The 22,600-nt window shown below is 41.4% G+C and overlaps 1 protein-coding gene across 1 annotated transcript in view; it reads left to right on the top strand.

Annotated features, from left to right (window-relative positions):
* LYRM4 (LYR motif containing 4) overlaps positions 1-22,600 on the top strand; it is a 188,537-nt gene that overhangs the window by 24,661 nt on the left and 141,276 nt on the right. The window contains exon 3 of the mRNA XM_040353666.1: positions 3,078-3,198. Coding sequence (XP_040209600.1) covers positions 3,078-3,198 — 121 coding nt within the window. The remainder of the gene's footprint in view (positions 1-3,077; positions 3,199-22,600) is intronic.

The following is a 22,600-nucleotide window of genomic DNA, read 5'->3' as shown; positions in this document are numbered from 1 at the left end:
CTCAAGAAGGACATTCTCCCCAAACTTTTATATCTATTTCAAGCCCTCTCAATCACCCTCCCCTGTGCCTTTTTTAACACACTCCGTTCTATAGTGATCAAATTCATATGGATATTCATCACCCTTCCGGACTTAAACATAAAACGCTGTGCTCTCACATACTCGATGGGGGAATTGGTCTCCCAGACTTTCAGATCTATCATACCTCAGCCATATTCTCTAGACTACTTGAATGTATTCCCCATCCTTTAACCAAACCTTCCACGATCATAGAGCATGACATGTCTCTGGTGGACCTCCAAGCTCTGTTATGGGGATATAATGCAAAATTTCACACCATGACTGAACTTCCCCCTTAACGTGGCCGCTTTACATGGTGCTGTCAACAAGCCACCTTTGCAATGTCCACTGACCCCCTTGGTTGATAGCCCAGCTCTGCCTGCTTATAATACCTTAGGGCACTGAGGTTTTTGTGAAAGGACTCAATGGCCCACGGCAAGGCAGTTTGTTCACACCACCATGGGTCGTTCCAATCACGGCCGATCATCAGTCCCTCATTAAAACAAATTGGTTATCCACGCTGTCCTTGTCAGAATTTAGCAAAACCCTACAATTCTCCAGATGGGTACACAGACCACTTTCAGCTTTTGAGAAACTGTGTAGTCTTTTTCAGACCCCCCAGACATACTCTATCTCTGATAAAGAAATTCTGTCCTATACCCATAATGAACTGCCAAACTTTATGCAGAAACGGTCCAGAGATTTGGGGATTGATATATCCCCGGGTCAATGGCAGACTTAGTTTACATTCAAGCACAAATCATCTATCTCCAGGTTCACACAGGAAGAATTACAAATTATTGTCTAGGTGGTATAGGGATTCAGTCACGGTCCATAGACTCTTCCCCGACACTACTGATGTCTGCTGACACTGTCACAGGGGTAAAGGAACCTACCTTCATGTGTGGTGGGACTGTAGTCGAGTTTGCCCTTTCTGGAACTGGATTTTTGAGGTCTACAATGACATGTATGATTATCTCAGTCCCTCCACTAAGGTGGTTGGGGTTACTTCCGCTTTATTAGCACATATAATACACTTAAAATCTCTGCACTCAAATTTATCTGTACCGTGAAGGCACCATGATAGACAGCCCTTACCACAGAGATGGTGTGCGTTCCACAGACCAGAAAACATCTGCCAGAGGTGATTTCACTGGAAACGGATGAGCAGCAGCCTAAACGCAATCCAGCATCCTCTGGAAGAACTTTTATTTCTAGTGCATTTAGATACTCCTTATATCACCAGTGTCCATGCTTTAGAATATTGTGCCACTGTGTCAGCGCTCAAATCCTCTAAGTGCACTTTGTGAAATACACACTCGCTTCAATAAAATAGGTATCAAGCATTTATACACGGATAAAACAAAACCAAAGGAAATTCCAACACTTTTGCGAATACAGTACATGCATAAGCTGCAGAGGCCACAACAAGGCACCCCATTATTATCCGCAGTCTTAACTCAATACCTTTTTTGAGAGCCTCCATAGTAGAAGCGCATACATTATAATGGATCGGCAGAGGGCAGGTAAGCCCGGAAGGAGCCCACCCCCTCCTTAACAGATTGCCGACCAGGCGCCGTTGTTATACAGTGGCAGGTCGGCTCTCCTGCACAAATCGCTGTAGCTGTACGACGGCTCGCGCAGGCACGATAGCTGACGGGAGCGTGCCTGCGGGTCGGGTGGACTCTGTCTGCCCGCGATCGCCTATTACAGAGGCATAACGGGGGAACTGCATCAGTGATTCCCCATTCTGACAGGTTACATGTCAGAGAGCTACCGTTCCCAGTGATCGGGAACAGTGATCTCTGTCATGTCCCTGGCAGCCCACCCCCCTACAGTTAGAACACACATGAGGGAACACAGTTAACCCCTTGTTTGCCCTTAGTGTTAACCCCTTCCCTGCCAGTGACATTTGCACAGAAATCTGTGGCTATGTATAGCTTTGATCGCTGTATAAATGTCAATGGTCCCAAAAAAGTGTCAAGTGTTCAATCTGTCCGCTGCAATGTCGCAGTCCCACTAAAAATCGCCCCATTACTAGTAGAAATAATAAAAATGCCATAAATCTATCCCCTATTTTGTAGACGCTATAACCTTCGTGCAAACCGATCAAGCCTATTGTGATTTTTTTATTTGTATTTTCAAAAACATCTAGAAGAATATATATCGGCCTAAACTGATTATATCATTTTTTTTATAGGTATGGTATTTATGCACTACATAAATATTAATGTTTTATACCACATATGTGATAACACATGTATGCCCAAGTTTATAACACAAAATTTCGAACATTTTTACAATTTTATTTTATTTATGATATCTTGGTAGGGTATAAGAGCAGTAAGTGCATCAACTATATCTTGATACATTTGAGTACCCACACATTTTGCTTGCATATTTTGGTAATTCTGGAAATCTCAGCGTTCCCCCATGTCTGCACCCAGAATAAAGCCAACTCTCTTCACCAATTGACTCAAATGCTTTAGGAGTCCAGCTGATACATTCCTTATAAACAAAAGGTAGGTTGTGAAGGCACAAACTACTATAGAAGAATCTCTTTAATGGAACTCACAATTTTTGTATTGAAGTAGGTCATTGCTTACATACAGTATATAATATCCTATGCACAGTATGAATTCCATAGTGTCCCATTATTTGCAATATTTGGCTTACTATTTTCAACTGCCTCTGCCTCCTGGTTCTCTACTGCTCTTCTCATTACTTCCAGCGCTTGGCTGACAGGAGAAGTGATGCCGCTATCACTACTCCTATCAGGCATATAGTCACAATGGATGTGCCCATATCCCTGCAGTATACAACTGTGCCCATTGCAGGACTTGTAGTGTATTAGCCTAGTGTAGTGTATTAGCCTAAAAAATATATTCAGACTTGTTCTCACTATATTGGGCATGGGGACCCCATGTGCTCTTTTCATTTTTGTAGTTTTTAATATATTAAAAATGTTAAATTAAGTAATTATGGTGTTGCCTGATACATTACGTTTCCCTTCTTAGAACCTATGCCATCAGAAGGATAAGAGATGCTTTCAGAGAAAAGAAGAACATTGATGATTTTCATGAAGTGCAAACCCTAGTTTACCAGGCTAAAGACAACTTGGACATCATTCGGCGACAGGTAAGTCTTGGCATTCCTCACACCCACCAATCATTTAATAGACACATTTACCAAGAGCTGTTCCCAACAGCATCCAGCATTTCTTTCGTAATCAGATTGTTGTAGGTCATATAACAAATGAAAAAACAGGTGTGATTGCCTGGCTTCCAGTGCACAAATTGGTGTAGAAAAACTGGTACAACTGCAAGGGAGCCAGTGAGATAAACCACAGTAGCCGGCTGTATTTAGTTGTCTAATTAAAGTGTGTGTTAACCCCCCCCCCCCTCAAAAAACATACACAATATAAAGCAGGTTAAACAGCAGAGTGTAATCTACTTCCCTGAACCTGCCATTTCCTTTATGGTCTCTCTATACTGACCACCATAACCAGGGCTACTGAGCCATGACCACCGTGGTCAGAGTGTATCCCTAAGTCGTACGCTGCTGTCCTCTCTGCTCTCCTCTCCCCCCTCACCCCCTCCTCCTTGCCTGTCAGCTCCTATTAGAGCCTGGAATACCACACTAAGTAATTTCTCAAAACGAGCGTTCTAAATGCCTATTTACAGCTGTCTTCAGGCCGGTCACATGACTCATGGCCACTTTACAGCTACGAGACAGGGCTTCTGCAGGGGGAGCCGAGCAGTCATGTGATCTCCCCGGCTGATGTCAGAGGGAGATCACGGCTCCTCCCGCAGAAGCCCTGTCTTGTAGCTGTAAAGCGGCAACAAGTCATGTGACCAGCCTAAAGCCGGTTGTAAATAAGTATTTAGAACACTTGTTTTTTTAAATAACTTCCATAGTGTGGTATGCCAGGCTCTAATAGAGGGTCTGGCAGTTGCTTGCAATTTGGACTTCACAAACACTTCAAGTGGGTTCTTGAAATTAGTTCAAATATAACATTGTTTTTTATACTGCTAGTATTTTCTTTACAGGATCAAACACTAGTTACTAGGATAAAATATAGAACAAAATCTATTCTTTCAAGTCTGCATAAATATATCACTGAACTTTAAAGCAGAACTTTACCTATAACAATCTAATAAAAAAAATGTTCCTTAGCGAAGAACATGCATTCCACATTATTAATTATGCTACCAAAATTGGTGTGTGCTGTAAATTTCCTCCAGCATTGCTCATGTTTCTTCTTGCTGGAGGCTGCCATTTTGCTGAAGCCCAGGGTCCTGAGCAGCAATAAATCTTTACAGTTAGCAGATCGGCCTCTACAAATTTGGCAGAGTGCCTAAAAATAGAGAGCAACTGTGCTTTCACACTGTAGTGGTGCACTTGCAGTCCGGCAAGCAGCATCTTTGGGGCAGTGGGGGAGCGGTGTATACACCGCTTCTTCACCGCCCCTGGCCATTGAAGTGAATGGTCACCGCTTTCAAAACGCTTTGAAAGCAGCGCTAGAGGGCACTTTTGCCTCTTTTGGGGGGTTAAAAGCGTCCCGCTAGCAGCGCCAAAGAGCTGCTATTATGGCTGTAAATGCGTAATTAAAACTAGCAGCGCTTTACCGCTGACGCCCACACCGCCCCAGTGTGAAAGGGGTCTTGGATGCTTCTGAGTTTATTCATAGGTGTATTTGACCTCCTTTTTACCTGGATTTGCCATTCTTAGTTGCATCAAGCTGCTTTTGCATTCCTATTGAGTTTGAAGAGAAAATCAGTTCCTATTGCACACCAAAGCCAGTGGCATTGCTAACTCCTTAAATAGACTTCTGTAAGCTCTGACAAATGTCAATATACCATTTAATGCTGATGAAATTTGCAGTTCTGTGCATTATGTAAACTTCCTATGTAAACTTCCAAAACTCATACCAATATAGATGATATTCTATTTACTTTCAGTGCAGAAGTAATAATAGAGTGTTTTTGTACCCTGTATTGTATGAACACATTTCTGTGCTGGAGCTGGGTTACAGACCAACTACACCCTGAACTGTTTTCATTTTTCATAAAGTATGGAGAGCTAAAAACCTCTGTCAGTTTTTTGTTGTAATATTTATCCTCTTGCCAACCAGCGACGTACCCGCCCGTACGTCGCTAAACTTCAAGTGGTTATACTGGGTTATACTGCAGCTGCAGGCATCATCCCAGTCCTGTGTTTTAGAGCCACTGGTCAGCTCTCTTGTAAAAGCAATCCTAGTGGCTTACAAAGAGGAGGGGACGCCCCCTCCACCCCCTCCTGCCACCCTCCATGGCTGTACTGAGATCTCCCTGCCCAGCGAGAGTCTCGGCTGATCATAGAGCCCAGCAAAGACCCGATCGGCTCTATAATATTGTAACCAAGAAACAATGACATTACAGCCAAGTAACCCGGAAGTGATGTGAACTGTGCCACTTTTGAAAATCAGAAGCATTTGATCTTGCCAATCTTGGTGTGATCTAGTTCGTTTAAGTGCAGAGGTGCAGAGTGACGGTGACTTTGTGGACTGCAGTCTCCAAGTCATTCCACAGATTTTCAATATGGTTTAAGTCTGAGCTCTGACTAAGCCATGCAAGTACCTTTTTCTCCCTTAACCACTGTGTGGTCATTTTGCTGTGTGCTTTGGATCATTGTCATGTTGGAGGGTAAACCTTCTCCCCAGTGGCCACAGACGCTTTCATACATTTGTAAAATAAAAAGCTCCTTAATTGGTGTCTTTGTGCCCATTGAATAGATTTTCAAAGCCAACCAAAGTCATCCAGAACAAACAAAGTTTGGACTGTAAGGGAATCATTTTTTCCAGGTTAAATTTTAAGTTTTGGGGGTGGAGGGTGGTATACAGTGCCTTGAAAAAGTATTCATACCCCTTGACATTTTACAAATTTTGTCATGTTACAACCAAAAACCTAAGTGTATTTTATTGGAACATTATGTGATAGACCAACACAAAGTGGCACATAATTGTGAAAGGAAAATGATAACTAGTTTGCAATTTGTATTTTTTACAAATAAATGTGAAAAGCGTGGCATGCATTTGTAGTCAGCCCCCCTGAGTCAATACTTTGTAGAACCACCTTTCACTGCAATTACAGCTGCAAGTCTTTTTGGGCATGTCTCTACCAGCTTTGCACAGCTAGAGAGTAAAATTTTTGATCATTGTTCTTTGCAAAATAGCTCAAGCTCTGTCAGATTGGATCTGTGAACAACAGATTGTCAATTGCAATTTAGGTCTTTGACTGGGCCATTCTAACACATGAATATGCTTTGATCTAAACCATTTCATTGTAGTTCTGGCTGTAAGTTTAGAGTCATTGTCCTGGTGGAAGGTGAACCTAAGCCCCAGTCTCAAGTCTTGTACAGACTCTAACAGGTTTTCTTCTAAGATTGCCCTGTATTTGGTTCCATCCATCTTCCCGTTAAATCTGACCAGCTTCCTTCTCCCCGCTGAGGAAAAGCATTACCACAACATGATGCTGCCACCACCATGTTTCACAGTGGGGATGGTGTGTTCAGGGTTATGTGCAATGTTCGTTTTCCGCCACACATAGCATTTTGCTATTGGGTCAATTGGTTCAATATTGGTCTCATCTGACCACAGTATCTTCTTCCTCATGTTTTATGTGTCCCCCACATGGCTGCTCGCAAACTGCAAATGGGATTTTTTTTTTATGACTTGCTTTCAACATTGACTTTCTTTTTGCCACTCTTCCATAAAGGCCAGATTTGTGGAGTGCACAACTTATAGTTGTCCTGTGGACAGATTCTCCCACCTGAGCTGTGGATTTCTGCAGCTCCTCCAAAGTCACCATGGGCCTTTTGGCTGCTTCTCTGATTAATGCTGTTCTTGCTCAACCTGTCAGTTTAGGTGGACGGCCATGTCTTGGTAGGTTTGCAGTTGTGCCATACTCTTTACATTGTCGGATTGTGGGTTGAACAGTGCTCTGTGAGATGTTCAAAGCTTGGGATATTTTTTTATAAACTGACCCTGCTTTAACCACTTCCCATCCGGGCCTATTTTGCAACTCTTTTACATGTAAAAATCATAATTTTTTTGCTAGGAAATCACTCGGAACCCCCACACATTATATGTTGTTTTTTTTTATCAGACATCCTAGGGAATAAAATTGTGGTCGTTGCAACTTTTTATGCCGCACGCACGCGTTTAAAAAAATGAATAATAAAAAAAAAAAACAGTAAAGTTAGTTCAATCTTTTTGTATAACGTGAAAGATAATGTTATGCTGAGTAAATACATACCCAACATGTCACGCTTTACAATTGCACACACTCATGGAATGGCGAAAAACTTTGGTACTTAAAAAATCTCCATAGGCAATGCTTACCTTTTTTTAACAGGTTACCAGTTTAGAGCAACATAGGAGGTCTAGTGCTAGAATTGTTGCTCTCGCTCTAACGCATGTGACGATACCTCACATGTGTGGTTTGAACAGCGTTTACATGTGTGGGTGGGACTTGCGTTTGCTTCTGTACGCAAGCACACGGGCATGGGGGTGCTTTAAATTGTTTTTTTTTTTTTTATTATTGTTTATTATACTTTTATTTTTTTACACTTTCTCATAATTTTTTTTTTTTTTAACACTTTTATGTAAACCTTGTAATAGGAATGGTGTGTGACAGTTCCTCTTCATAGAGAGATATGGCGTCTATATGACCCCACATCTCTTCTCCAAGCTGGAAAGCAATGAGATAAAAAAAATTAACGATCCAATGCTTTCCAGCCGCAATCGCGACAGGGCCTCCGACGGTCATAGAGATGACTAGTGACCATCTGGTCACCGGAAATCTCTATGCTTGTCACCCGGTGACGGCGGATTCTTTCTCCGGGTCCCCGATGGCACGGGAGAGCCCAGAGAAGCACCAGAGGAAGGGGATGTCTTGTCGCCTGTAAGAACAATAAAGCGACAGAACTGCCGCTATGATCATTCTTATGTGCACAGAATCGCCGGCTCTAAAAGATAATATCTGGATGATACCTGTAGCTGCAGGCATCAGTCAGATATTCCCACTGAAAGTCAAGGACGTCATATGACGTACCTCTGGCGGGAAGTGGTTAAACTTCTCCACAACTTTATCCATGACCTGTTTGGTGTGTTCCTTGGCCTTCATGACGCTGTTTGTTCACTAAAGTTCTCAAACAAACCTCTGAGGGCTTCACAGAACAGCTGTATAAACATCTATTAAATTACACACGGGTGGATTCTATTTACTAATTAGTAGGGTTTTCCCGATACCAGTATCGGGACCGATACTGAGCATTTGCAGGATTACTTGTACTCCCGCAAATTCCCCCCGATGCCAGATCTGATACTACCCCCCCCCCCGTCGCCGCATACCGCAACGCCACCGCCTAGTTAATCAGCGTGCGGGGAACATTACAGCTTTCATTTGAATAGCTGTCTGTTCCCCGCCGCGCCGCGTATAGATACTCCCCCTTGCTCGGGATTGGACTGGTGATCTGTCTATTAAAAAGTACAGATCACCCGTCCAATCCCGAGCAAGGGGGAGTGCCTATACGCGGCGCGGCGGGGAACAGACAGCTATTCAAATGAAAGCTGTAATGTTCCCCGAACGCTGATTAACTAGGCGGCGGCGGCATCTAGGTATGGGGAGACATGGCTGCATATGTGGGGGGACATGGCTGCATATGTGGGGGGACATGGCTGCATATGTGGGGGGACATGGCTGCATATGTGGGGGGACATGGCTGCATCTGTGGGGGACATGGCTGCATCTGTGGGGGACATGGCTGCATTCGTGGGGGACATTTGGGGACACATTTAAAAAAAAGTATCGGTATTCGGTATCGGCGAGTACTTAAAAAAAAGTATCGGTACTTGTACTCGGTCCTAAAAAAGTGGTATCGGGACAACCCTACTAATTTAGGTAACTTCTGAAGGAAGTTGGTTACTCTAGATTTTAGTTAGGGGTTTCAGAGTAAAGGGGGCTGAATACAACAAATACACGCCACATTTTTCACATTTTTTTTTTTTTACTATTTGAAAACCATTTATCATGTTCCTTCCACTTCACAATTATGTGCCACTTTGTGTTGGTCTATCACATAAAACCCCAATAAAATACGTTTACAGTTTTGGTTGTAACGTGACAAAATGTAGAAAATTTCAAGGGGTATGAATACTTTTTCAAGGCACTGTATTTATGTATTGTATACTGGTTATCAGCTTTAGTTCTTACCAACACCATAACATATTTTTATTTTAAGCGTGGCTGTTATTTATTTATTTATTTATTTATTTAATTTTTTTTATAGCAGCTGCCAAACATTGACTGCACACTGTGAGGTGTGCTTCTTGCCATCTGCATTGATGGGAAAACATTTACATCACATGTATATTTGGAATTATCGTGTTTAATTTTAGACTGCATTGCAATTCATTTTAATTCTTGTTTGATCATTTTGTAAATTTGTTACACATTTTTTGTTTGGAGTATAAAGTCAAAAGACTCAAATAACGAACCATCTTAAATTTCTGCTTGTTTATTCTTAAACTGATTCTCTACAGCATTATTAACATTTTTATTATTATTATTTTTTTTATTCTAATTGTTTGTAGAGAGCATGTTAGGGAACCTTATGATGGTATACAGAGTAATGCATTATTAATCCAAATGCTTAAAAATAACACGGTCAAGTCTGAACATGAGTTATTTGCTGTGTTTGTACTGCACAATTAGTTTACAGTTCTAAACTGATTTGCGGAAAGAGCTCAGAACACCCATTTAATATATTCCTAGTTGGTTAAGGACCAGGGAAGGAAATATTATTTTAGTTAATGTGTTCTCATTTTCTCATGCGGGGTAGTAAAAACAGATACCTAATAGGGTCATTTTTAGAAAGTTGGGCTGTTTTGGTGTCATCAGTGTATCATAGGGATGCTTCTCTATGATACACTAGAGCAGTGGTTCTCAACCTGGGGGTCGGGGACCCCCTCTGGGGTCGAATGACCAATTGCCAGGGGTCACCATATCCTGGGCTGTTTTTGAAGCCCCTACCGCTCTCCCAGTCTTTTTGCGGCCACCCAGCAGGGCTGTTCCTGGAGCCTGTGGCCACATAACTGGGCTGGTCCTGGAGCCCGCAACCGCCCACTCAGCCTCTTCGCAGATGCCCATTCAGTTCACGGCATGGCTGGGGGGCAGAGACTAGAGGTCAGTTGACTGGTGAGGAAAGTGAAGTGGGAGGGGCTGGAAGAGACCCCATTTCCTAATTTCGGCATAGGTGTCACTGGTGCGGGACACAGCGAGTAACACTACCTGTGATTAGAGTTGCCATTAAAAGTCCCCACTACAGTTCTCAGATGAGCAGATGACCTTGATCAAGAGCACCTAAGTTGGCTGATCAGAACTCCCCCCAGCATTGCCACTCATCCCAACTCCCGCCAGCACTCCCCACACAACACTTGATGCATTGTGTGTAGTCACCTCTAAAATCCAGCATTTTTTTTTTTTTATCCTTAAAATCATAAACGCACAGTCAAATGCATATTTTTTTTCTTTTGAATAGAGTGATGAGAGGGTATAACCTCTCTTAGGTGTTATGTTGTTTGTGACCCCCCGCTAGGGGGATTTGTCATCTCTATTTTTCTTGATGATCATTTCTTCTGGTGGTGACTTTCTGGGGAGATTCCCCCTCACTTCCTGTTGCATCTCTGTTACAAGAAGTGAAGGAAAAACTTCCCAACTGAACTCTGAGAACAAAAATAAACTGAAATGGGATTTATTTATTCATTTCAAATATTCAGATGGGGGAAACCAAAATAAAAAGCTTCCACCGCACATGCATGAAATATCCTTTCAAAAAGAACCCAGCTGGGCTTTCCTCTGTTGTTTTTTTTTTTGTTTTTGTTTTTTTAGTCAGGCTTAGTGTTTTATCAGTTGCTTGGCTATAGGGACTTTGAAGATATTTTAAAGTGGAACTTCACCCTAAATGGGAAGTTCCACTTTATTCCCCCCCTCCCTCCCTTCCTCCTCTTCTTCTTTTGGAACTTTTTTAGGGGGAAGCGAGTACCTGGTTTTGGCACGTATCTGCTTCCACTTCCTGCCGGGTCTCCTGGGCAATTCAACCTCCCAGTCTGCAATCTTCTGGGACAAATCATAGGTCCCAAAAAATGCAGGACAAAGCACAAGCGCGGCTCACGCATACACAATAGGAAGCCAGCTGTTATGCCGCAATGAGTCGCAGCTGGTTTCCCTCAGTTAACATGCTAACGCCGGGGACTGGAAGACTGGCGTAGAAGCAGCCTGGATGAGGGTGGCACTGTATTCTTGTATAGGTAAGTTAGGTGTTCAGGGTGGTGGCGCTGCTTAGGTGTGGTATTAGTGTGTCCTTATATTTAATACAACCGAACTGGTGATAAGTGAATGAAAAAGTGTCGGGCACCTTTGTGCGGTGGGTTCATATATGGAGCCTCCAATGGTATTTGGTCCCCTTATAATGAGTGTTGGTGATATGAAAAATAAATTAAAATGAGCCCTCCGATGGGCTAGAAAGTGAAAAATAGCCAGTGGTAGGCTGGGGGCATGTATGTCTAGGGCAGGTCAGCCCACTGGGTGTCCCTCCTAAGCCTCCGCTAAGATATAGAAGTGGCTAGTGGTGAGTGTTGTAAACCACAATATATAGAAAAAACACAATATGTGGAAACCAATATAAAATAAATTAGAAAATAAAAATAAAATTAAGAGTCCTCTTGTGCACTGTTGTGAATCAACCGTGTATAAATTATAATGAAATCAGAAACCTGATGTTATGGGGAAAAAAACAGCGACAATATGCCACACTCAGCTGATTAAACAAGTGAACATAGAAGCAGTGTTCCCTGTTGCTGGGTGACCAGTACTAGGGCCCCTACAGACTTTCAAGAAATGTGTGACAATCCTCAGTCCAATATATTAACAATGACTGATGCAGTATATGAAGGATGACCAGCTTCTCATAACCAATTACTGACGGCCTCAATTCCCAACTGGAGTCATCAAGCGAGATCCGTGTTCCCCCCACCTGGGTCCCCACTCACCGGATAGTAGTCCCCACAGGGGGGGTGTAGAGCCTTACGGGATCAGTGGGCCGTGTTGTTCGCTTACCAGCTGTTGCCGAGGCTCCTTATATGAGCCCACCGCACAAAGGTGCCCGACACTTTTTCATTCACTTATCACCAGTTCGGTTGTATTAAATATAGGGACACACCAATACCACACCCAAGCAGCGCCACCACCCTGAACACCTATCTTACCTCAACCCTACTTTGCCTCTCCTTGGGGGGGCCACACAGGGGGCAGCAGCTCATCTACCCAGTCCTAGCGCAGAAGTTCAACACTCTTTTCATCTGTATAGGTAAGTGTCCTTTTTTTCAAACAGGGTGAAAAACCTTTTTAATTACTTGAATCTCTGCCTTGGGACAGCAAATATTCCTCCCTGTGCTGTTTTAAAATGGCAACTGGACTGGTGAGTCTCAGCAGGGCACTGTGTTTCAGTCTGGAAAATAGGGCAGAACTGATCCAGCCATGTTCTGCCTCCTCCTGCAACAACAGGTCACGCACTGCTATAGTAACTAGCTTTAGAAGGGTGCTCACTCCATACACATAAATCAATAAAAATTATATGATAAACATAATGGAATGACAAACTTGACAGTCTGTTAAACTGCAACCTCATGCACACAAATAACAGATCATTTGAGATAAGGTACATAAAGATTATAAGATTATACAAGATTATACATTATTTATAAATGTTTTACAAAATACATTTTACAACTTAACAATAAGTGCTCATATGATATTATTCATCCATTAATAGGTGCATATCACCAAATCACAGTGTCTATAGAATGAGAAAAGTGATGGTGACTATTCTTTCTTCAACTCCCCAAAAAACTGCTCCACAGATATTTATCATTTTTATTGATTTTTGTGTACCCTTCTAAATCTAGTTTGACAGCTTAGAAGTGTTTTACCTATAGTCAAAGTGGCAGCTGACCATTTAGGTCCATATATATTTAGGCGCATGCACAATTTTCATACTTCTGGCTCTGTTTGCCACTAGAATAAAATTAAAAGAAAACCATCCAAATGAATTTGAAGTGCAGACTTTCAGCTTTAATTCAAGGGGTTGACCATAAATATCAAGTACAAATTTTAGGAACTGCAACCATTTTTATACACAGTCCATCCATTTTCAGGGCCCCAAATGTAGCTGGACAGATGAATATAATCATAAATAAAATGTTAATTTTTTATATTTTATTGAGAATTCTTTACTGGCAATGACTGCCTGAAGTCTGGAACTCATGGACATTACCAAAGACTGGGTTTGCTCCTTTCTGATGCTTTGCTATTCTCTAACTGCAGCTGTCTTCAGTTATTCTTTGTGTGTTTTTCTGCCTTCAGGCTGGGTTCACACTTGTCCGACAAACGGTCCTACATTGGGAGCCTCATGTAGCATGACGTGTGAAAATCAATGTTTCCCTATGAGAGCTGTCTTAACTGGTCCTACACAAGTCGGTCCGACTTTGAAAATGCTCCCTGTACTACTTTTGGTCCTACATTGATCCTACTTCAACCCATTGAATATCATTGAAGTCGGACCAAAGTAGTATCCTGTTCATGAAAGTAGGATGGATGTAGGACCAATGTAGGATAAATGTAGGACCAATGTAGCAGAGCAAAGTAGGGTGAAAGTAGTGTAGTAGTGTGAACCCAGCCTCAGAAAGTGAAATGCATGCTCAATTGGGTTGAGATCAGGTGATTCCCCCTGCCAACAATCGGCTCTTGTGTACGAGGATTTAGAATCAACTCATAACTTTTTGCCTGCTTAATTGATGAAGTAATAATGGAGTAGCCCACACCTGGCCATGAAACCGCTTTTGATTTAATTGTCTACTTTTGGTCCCTTGAAAAAGCTGGGTGGCTATTCTTAAGAGCTGTTATTCCTAAACAATTTGTCCGATTTGGATGTACATACCCTCAAATTAACCCTTTCACGCCGAGCGTACGCATATATGCGTCCTCGGCTTTCAGGGGTTGTACCGGGATGATGCCTGCAGCCGCAGGCATCATCCCGGTACCGTTGTTTAGAGCGGGCGATCGGCTTTCCAAACATAACAACCGATGCGGCTAAAAGCCGCTCGGTTGTTATGCCGGAGGAGCGGGAGGGGACATCCCCCCCCTCCCGCCGCCTCTCGCCGCTCTGACCGGGCCTCCCGTCCCACCGGGAGACCCGATCCACGATCCGGCGCCTCCAGCGTCTCGGCGCGCTCTGAAACAAAGCCGTAAACGGCTTTGATTCAGTGTGCGCATTGAAACCACGGAAGCGGCGTCATGACGTCACTTCCGGGTTTCTCGGCTGCCAATGGCGCCGGATTTAAAAAAGTACACAGTATTCAGAATCGCCGTTTTCGGCGATCTGAATACTTTGAAGTGCAAAGGAGGGCTCGGAGGTCTTTTAGACCCCGATCCCTCCATAAAGAGTACCTGTCACGACCTATTGCTGTCACAAGGGATGTTTACATTCCTTGTGACAGCAATAAAAGTGATCAAAATGTAAAAAAAAAAAAAAAAAAAAATGTAATATTAGAAAAAATAAATAAATAAATAAGAAAACAAAAAAAAAATTTTTTAAAGCGCCCCCCTCCCCGCGAGCTTGCGCAGCAAAGAAAGCGCATACGGAAGTCGCGCCCGCATATGAAAACGGTGTTCAAATAACACATGTGAGGTATCGCCGCGATCGTAAGAGCGAGAGCAATAATTATAGCACTAGGCCTACTCTGTAACTCTAACCTGGTAACCGTAAAAAAAGTTTAAAGCGTCGCCTATGGAGATTTTTAGTTACCGTAGTTTGTCGCCATTCCACGAGTGCATGCAATTATAAAGCGTGTCATGCTTGGTATCTATTTACTCGGCATAACATCATCTTTCACATTATGCAAAAAAATTGGGCTAATTTTACTTTTTCATTTTTTTAAAATTCATGAAAGTAAATTTTTCCCAAAAAGTTGTGTTTAAAACACCGCCGCACAAATACCGTATGACATAAAATATTGCAACAATCGCCATTTTATTCTCTAGATTCTCTGCTAAAAATATATATATAATGTTTGGGGGTTCTAAGTAATTTTCTAGCCAAAAATATGGATTTTAACTTGTAAACACCAAATGTCATACATAGGCATGAAAGGGTTAAACCCGAGAGTGTGAACTTTCACCCCATATTCATTATATAACTATAGCTTAATTATGTTTTGGTAAAATTGTGCCTGTGTCCAAATAATTATGGACCGAAGTGTGTGTGTGTGTGTGTGTGTGTGTGTGTGTGTGTGTGTGTGTGTGTGTGTGTGTATGTATTGTGTATATAATATACAGTGGGGATCGAAAGTTTGGGCACCCCAGGTAAAATTTGTATTAATGTGCATAACAAAGCCAAAGAAAGATGGAAAAATCTCAAAGGCATCAAATTACAGATTAGACATTCTTATATGTCAAAAAAAGTTATATTTTATTTCCATCATTTACACTTTTTAAAAAATTACAGAAAACAAAAAAATGGCGTCTGCAAAAGTTTGAGCACCCTGCAGAATGTATAGCATGCACTGCCCCCTTTGCAAAGCTGAGACCTGCCAGTGTCATGGATTCTTCTCAATCATCGTCTGGGAAGACCAGGTGATGTCAATCTCAAAGGTTTTAAATGTTCAGACTCATCTGACCTTGCCCCAACAATCAGCACCATGGGTTCTTCTAAGCAGTTGTCTAGAAAACTGAAACTGAAAATAGTTGATGCTCACAAAGCTGGAGAAGGCTATAAGAAGATAGCAAAGCGTTTTCAGATGTCAATATCCTCTGTTCGGAATGTAATTATGAAATGGCAGTCATCAGGAACAGTGGAAGTTAAAGCAAGATGTGGAAGACCAAGAAAAATATCAGACAGAACAGCTCGCAGGATTGTGAGAAAAGCAATTCAAAACCCACGTTTGACTGCACGGTCCCTCCAGAAAGATCTGGCAGACACTGGAGTTGTGGTACACTATTTCACTATAAAGAGATACTTGTACAAATATGGTCTTCATGGAAGAGTCCTCAGAAGAAAACCTATTCTACGTCCTCACCACACAAATCAGCGTTTGAACTTTTCAAATGAACATATAGACAAGCCTGATGCATTTTGGAAACAAGTTCTGTGGACTGATGAGGTTAAAATATAACTTTTTGGCCGGGATGAGCAAAGGTACGTTTGGAGAAGAAAGGGCACAGAATGTAATGAAAAGAACCTCTGTCCAACTGTTAAGCATGGGGGTGGATCAATCATGCTTTAGGGTTGTATTGCAGCCAGTGGCACAGGGAACATTTCATGAGTAGAAGGAAAAATGGATTCAATAAAATTTCAGCAAATTTTGGATGGTAACTTGTTGCCATCTGTGAAAAAGCTGAAGTTAAAGAGAGGATGGCTTCTACAAATGGATAATGATTGTAAACACCGCAAAATCCATGGGGGATTACATCAAGAGGCGTAAACTGAAGGTTTTGCCAAGGCCTTCACACGCTCCTGACCTCAACATAATTGAAAATCTATGGATAGACCTTAAAAGAGCAGTGCGTGACAGACAGCCCAGAAGTCTCAAAGAACTGGAAGACTTTTGTAAAGAAGAATGGGCAAAGGATACCTCAAACAAGAATTGAAAGACTGTTGGCTGGCTACAAAAAGCGTTTACAAGCTGTGATACTTGCCAAAGGGGGCAGTACTTAAGATTGCAAGATATTAACTCTGCAGGGTGCCCAAACTTTTGCAGACGCCATTTTTTTGTTTTCTGTAATTTTGAAAGTGTAAATGATGGAAATAAAATCTAACTTTTTTTGACATATTATAAGAATGTCTAATCTGTAATTTGATGTCCTTTGGAGATTTTTCCATCGTTCCTTGGCTTCGTTATGCACATTAATACAAATTTTTACCTGGGGTGCCCAAACTTTCGATCCCCATTGTGTGTGTGTGTGTGTTTGTGTGTGTGTGTGTGTGTGTGTGTGTAAAAAAAAAAAAAAATATTGGTGCCATCTCTCCTTCCTTTTTCTTTTTTTCATTTTTTTTTTTTTAGTAATGTGTTACCACCTCCTGGATGCCCTTTTTCTTTTTTCTTTTTTTTTTACTGAACAGGGTTTTTGTTGCAATTGGGAACCTAGCATTTGGTTTGTAGTTGCATTGCGGGCCCATTTAGTTGAATAAACCCTGATCAGCGTTAATCAGTACTACCCACCAAATGCTGTACTGTGAAGTAAAGCATTGCGCCCACAGCATGTTTACAATCCTATCCCGCTGCCTTTTAAGCTTAAGAGCGGCAGTCGAGGAGCAACAAAAACTCTGCTCAGCTGCATATTTTAACCCCACCAACCCCAATAAACGCAAACATAAATGAGCACTAACAGTCAAGTTTGAATATAGGGAAACAAGAAAAACAGGCTCCCAACTGAAACTGAACAATTTTTATACTTGCCAAATACCTTTTATCAATAGATTATTGATCACAAAAATCAGGACACAGTTATATTGGTTAAAATGTGACTAAAGTTCTATAAACGGATTTTAGCAAAATATATCCCCCCCCCCCCCTTCAGAATAATATGACCCACCGGCAGATCCAGCTGTTCATGATTAGTGCTCTATAAAATGTATTTTTTTCAGAATTATCCATCCACATATATAAAGACACACAAACCTGTGCTCGACAGCTTGATAAAGATCCTGGTGTTATAACAATAATTGAACGGAGCTGGCACAGAAAAACATTCTAGATTGATAATTTGATTGATTGCGTACCTGTGACTTTTTTGTTACAGACAAATTGAACAGCTCTGCTATAAAGCTGTGAGTAATTACAGAAGGTGTGACAGCAGAATATTAATGGCACATCAGAATACAGTTCCTCAGAGCTCCCTGATCATGACGTTGAACATGTTTGGAGAAAGTCTATATCTGCAATGCTACAATGTCCTTGTGTACCAGGGAGGGTTTTAGTGTCATTCTAGCATTTCCCCTTCAGCTTTGTCATTTTGGTTACTGCAAGCTCTAGAACACCCCTAACATACAGCCTTGAAATGAAGTCAGAACAGAAATTCCATTTGATCCATATTTGCTCCAGTTCACACGTAAAAACTGCCTTTGGTGGCAATGTCGGCTCCAATTTATACTGATAAGTTAGTGTAATTGTGTTGTATGGCAGCCTTCAAAATAAGTCGCTTCAGCAAATTTTGCTGCAGCTTGTATATAACATGTGGATAACTGTAAATTGTAATTCAGTTTAGTTTGTGATAAAATCAGGCATGTCCTTTTCCTCCTATACTTTTCTCCTGAGTCTTCTTTGTATGCTCTTCTTGTTCAACTGAGACCTGTCACCCAGACAGCAAAAAAATGGTCCCTTTCTTATTGTACTTCCTTATCCACCGAACCTCTGAAAGATTTTACCCCCTTCATGACCAAAGCATTTTTTTTCTATGCGGCACTGCACTACTTTAACTGGTCATGCAACACTGTAAGCAAATGTAATTAAAAAAAAAATTCAAACTAATAGAGCTTATTTTTGCTGGTAATTGATCACCCTTGGGTTTTTAATTTAATGTGATATAAACAAAAAGGGGCAGAAATGTTTTGGGAAAAAAATAAAAACTACCCTTTTTCTGCTACAAAACCAATATTTAAAAAAAAAAAAAAATCTAATTTCTTCATGAATGTTTGCTAAAATGTATTCTACTACATGTCTTCAGTAAAAAAAAAAATATCCCAATAAGTGTATATTTGATTTTCGTGAAAGTTTATAGCATCTGGTATAAGTAATTTTTTTTTTTTTTTTCATTTTCAATACTAGTAATGGCAGTGATCAGGAACTTATAGTGGGACTGTGATAAATGTGGGGGCGCTAATAATAGTGCTTAATATATATAAATAAATACTATATAAATATATACTGTGCTAAGTGTACATATTTTTCAAATTAACCAGCTCCTGAGCAGATAAATTATATTATATATGTATAATCATAAATAAATGAATATTTAAAAGAACAATCCACATAAAAACAGTGTATGAATCCACTCATTAACCGTAGGTAAATATACCACTGGGTTGGAGAAAACGAAACAAAGTTCTGTGTATAAGGATTATAAGTGAAATAAAGTGCTGCATGCAAAATTCAGTCCATCAAAAAAACGTCCATATATCCTCCTGTGTAATCAGAATCAAATGAACACCTTCGCCAACAAATTGATGTGCACACCCAAAGTGATCAATAGTAAGATGGCCTCTTACCAAATGGAGTTGACCCTTTTTTGGTTTAAAAAAAAAAGAGGTCAAATGCACTGTGTCAGGTTAAACCTGTGTGATTGGATGGATCCTTGTACTCCTTTCCCTTAATGGCAAAAATCTCCCATGCGGATATGCAAAAATGAAAATGATGCCAACATAGTGTATTATTGTTTGTTTAATAAAAGGGGATAACATCAAAATAGCCAAATGGCTTCTTACTTTTAAAAGTGCCCCAAACCCGGCACTGAGGCTTGCTCGAGTGTCTCTTTGATGGATCGAGTTCCCGACTTACTGCCTGTAGTGGCGTGCGTGCGTTCCACCTTGCTAACGCCACAGACCAGCGGGACCGGAAGTTACGATTGGTGCGTGCGTGACCAGGTACCGCCTCGACGTACGTTTCGTATTCTACGGTTACCTGAAGACGTGCGCTTTAAAAAATGGTAAAGCAGAACTTACCCATAGCAACTTAAAAAAAAATGTTGTTTTGTAGCAAGGAACATACATTCCACATTAATTATGCTACCAAAATCATTGTGTGATATAAGATGCCTCCAGCATTGTTCCTTTTTGTTCTTTCTGGAGGCTGCCATTTTTCTCATGCCCAGAGCTCCTGAACAGCAGTAAATCTTTAGGCTGTCAGCAGATCGCCTCTACAAATTCGGCGAAAATTAGAGAGAAACTAAGCAGGTGCAGAGCTGGCTGAGACGGCATACTACTGGATTTTAAACCATATAGGCACACTTTTTTTATGTTTTACATACTTATACCTGCAAAAGGGGCCTTTACTTCTACCCAAGGCCTTTTTCACGTGGGCTGTCTGATCAGGTCCGCCTGCTTGGACTCTACAGTCTTTTCTGTGGAGTGGCGGAAGTCTAGTTCGGTCTTCAGCGGCGCCCTCTGTGCGGCTGGGAAGTGATGCCACCCATAGTTACTTTGGGGCTTCCATTGTCGGCTGCCTCCCCTACACACTCCCACACACTGAAGCTGCCGCTGACAGCTCAGCCTGAGACTGGACTGGTGCTGCTGCAGAACTGGTAAGTATGACATTTTGTTTTTATTATTATTATTTTTATACAGGGCTAGATCGATTAGGTTGGGACCCATAGGGTCGCATTGACAGTAAAAAAAGTCATTGTTCAGTACTACTAGGTAGGAAGCACAGCTTGTGTATAGCTAATCTGATTGTGCCCTGTTTATATTTCGAATTTCTGAGTTTGTGCGATTATTTAAAAAAAAATATTGTTTACCAATGAGATCATTTTAATTAAAAACCTCATATTCTGATGTATTTGACAGGAAAATCGCTGACACTTCCAGGTAGTATTGAAGCTTGCCACTGCGCCCCACACCCACACATTACTTTAGTCCCATAACTATGACTGGCAGCATGTATGCAGGTACTCTGTGCCTAGCACAGCTTGTGTTCTTTCAGCTTCAAGAAATCCTTCTTTTTAAGCTGAAATCTTGTTTTGTAGGTGTTTCTTTTTATTAGTCAGCAGTGCATTGTTATTGATGGTCATTGCTTATGCCAGTATACTGCTGGGTAAATAATCAATCTTGTGTTTTTTTTAATTGGCATCAATAATGTGCTTAGATTTATCAATATCTCCTAATTGCCAGGCTTTAACAATGGACTTTGTAGGATAAATCATTTCACAGGTAGGCTGAAATATACTAGAGCTTTGCAGAAAGAGAGATTCATTTTAAGTCATTACATGTTAAACCCAATAAAAAGATTAAACCATGGGGCTAAATAAGTCTTGAAAATTGATCTATATAGGCAGGCAAGTCTATTGCATTAAATAGACGTATGATTTATTGTATGCTGGTCCCTTTTTTTTTATCTTATGGGCAATAACCTAAAAAGTGTTTTAATCTTAGAAATGTTGGTTGCATTGTATTTATACAGTTGTCCATTAGGTAGCACTTACACACACAGGCATCTAGCTGCTGCGTTTTAGTATGCCCAAGAGGGACTGGCATCCAGCCCCACTGTCTGTCTAAATCTGACAGGCTGCAACTAGACCGGGCTGAATGCTGTACCTGCTCTGTGCTTTAGGGATAAATACCTGAATGTACAAATAATTCTCCAATCAATGTTTCAAGTGGTGTCAGTTTGCAGGCCCTTTTTGCCTTCTTTGTCCAACCAAGCTTGCCGCCAAGTGTGTACGAGATCTAATTGACAACAAATGTGAAGATACTTAATGCTCATTCTTGGTTAAATAGTAACTTAAATGAGTTGTAAAGGCAGAAAGTTTTTTTTTTTTTATCTTAATGCATTGTATGCATTAAGATAAAAAAGCCTTTTGTGTGTAGCAGCCTCCCCAGCACCCCCTAATACCTACCTGAGCCCCATTCCTGTCCATCGATGTCCACGAGTATCTTAGCCGTCCACCCCCTGATTGGCTGAGACACATCAGCGGTGCCATTGACTTTCACGGATGTCAATCAGTCACCTAGCCAATCAGGGGAGAGAGGGGCGGGGCCAGGTCAGGTCTCTGTGTCTGAATGGACACAGGGAGCTGTGACTCGACTTGGGTTCCCCCATTGCAAGCTGCTTGCTGTGGGAGCACTCAACGGGAGGGAGGGGCCAAGAGCAGCGAAGAGGGACCCAAAAAGAGGAGGATCTGGGCTGCTCTGTGCAAAACCAACTGCACAGTGCAGGTAAATATAACTTTTTATTTTTTTTTACTTTTTTTTTTTAAACAAGATTTTACTATCACCATAAGTATGGTATGGTGTTTGTTTATTTTATTCAGAACTGATAGTGTTTATTTTTCATACATCACGGGACACAGAGCTGCACAGTAATTACTATGTGGGTTATAGGCCACCTTCAGATGATGGACACTGGCACACCCAAGACAGGAAGTCCCCCTCCTTTATATAACCCCTCCCATACCGGAAGTACCTCCTTTTTTTTTTTGCCAGTGTCTAAGGTGTTGGTCACGGTTAAAGAAGTGCTTTGAAGAAGCTCTGCTGGAGGATCCTTTGGGATCAAGCAAGCTATGCAACCGGATCCATCCAAAGTGCCACTGAAGCCAAAGTGGACGGTACCTCAGCCTCGGTAAAGAGCAAGGTTTTGCCTCTAATTCCTCTTAGGAGGGCTGGATCCTGAAATCCAGTACTTTGGTTATGCACCAAATACAAACTTTTTTTTTTCTGTCAGGATGCGATACAG

This window comes from Rana temporaria, chromosome 5 (genome assembly GCF_905171775.1).
Source record: "Rana temporaria chromosome 5, aRanTem1.1, whole genome shotgun sequence".
Taxonomy (NCBI): domain Eukaryota; kingdom Metazoa; phylum Chordata; class Amphibia; order Anura; family Ranidae; genus Rana; species Rana temporaria.
Note: the sequence above shows the minus strand (reverse complement) of the source record. Positions and strands in the feature narration are given on the sequence as shown.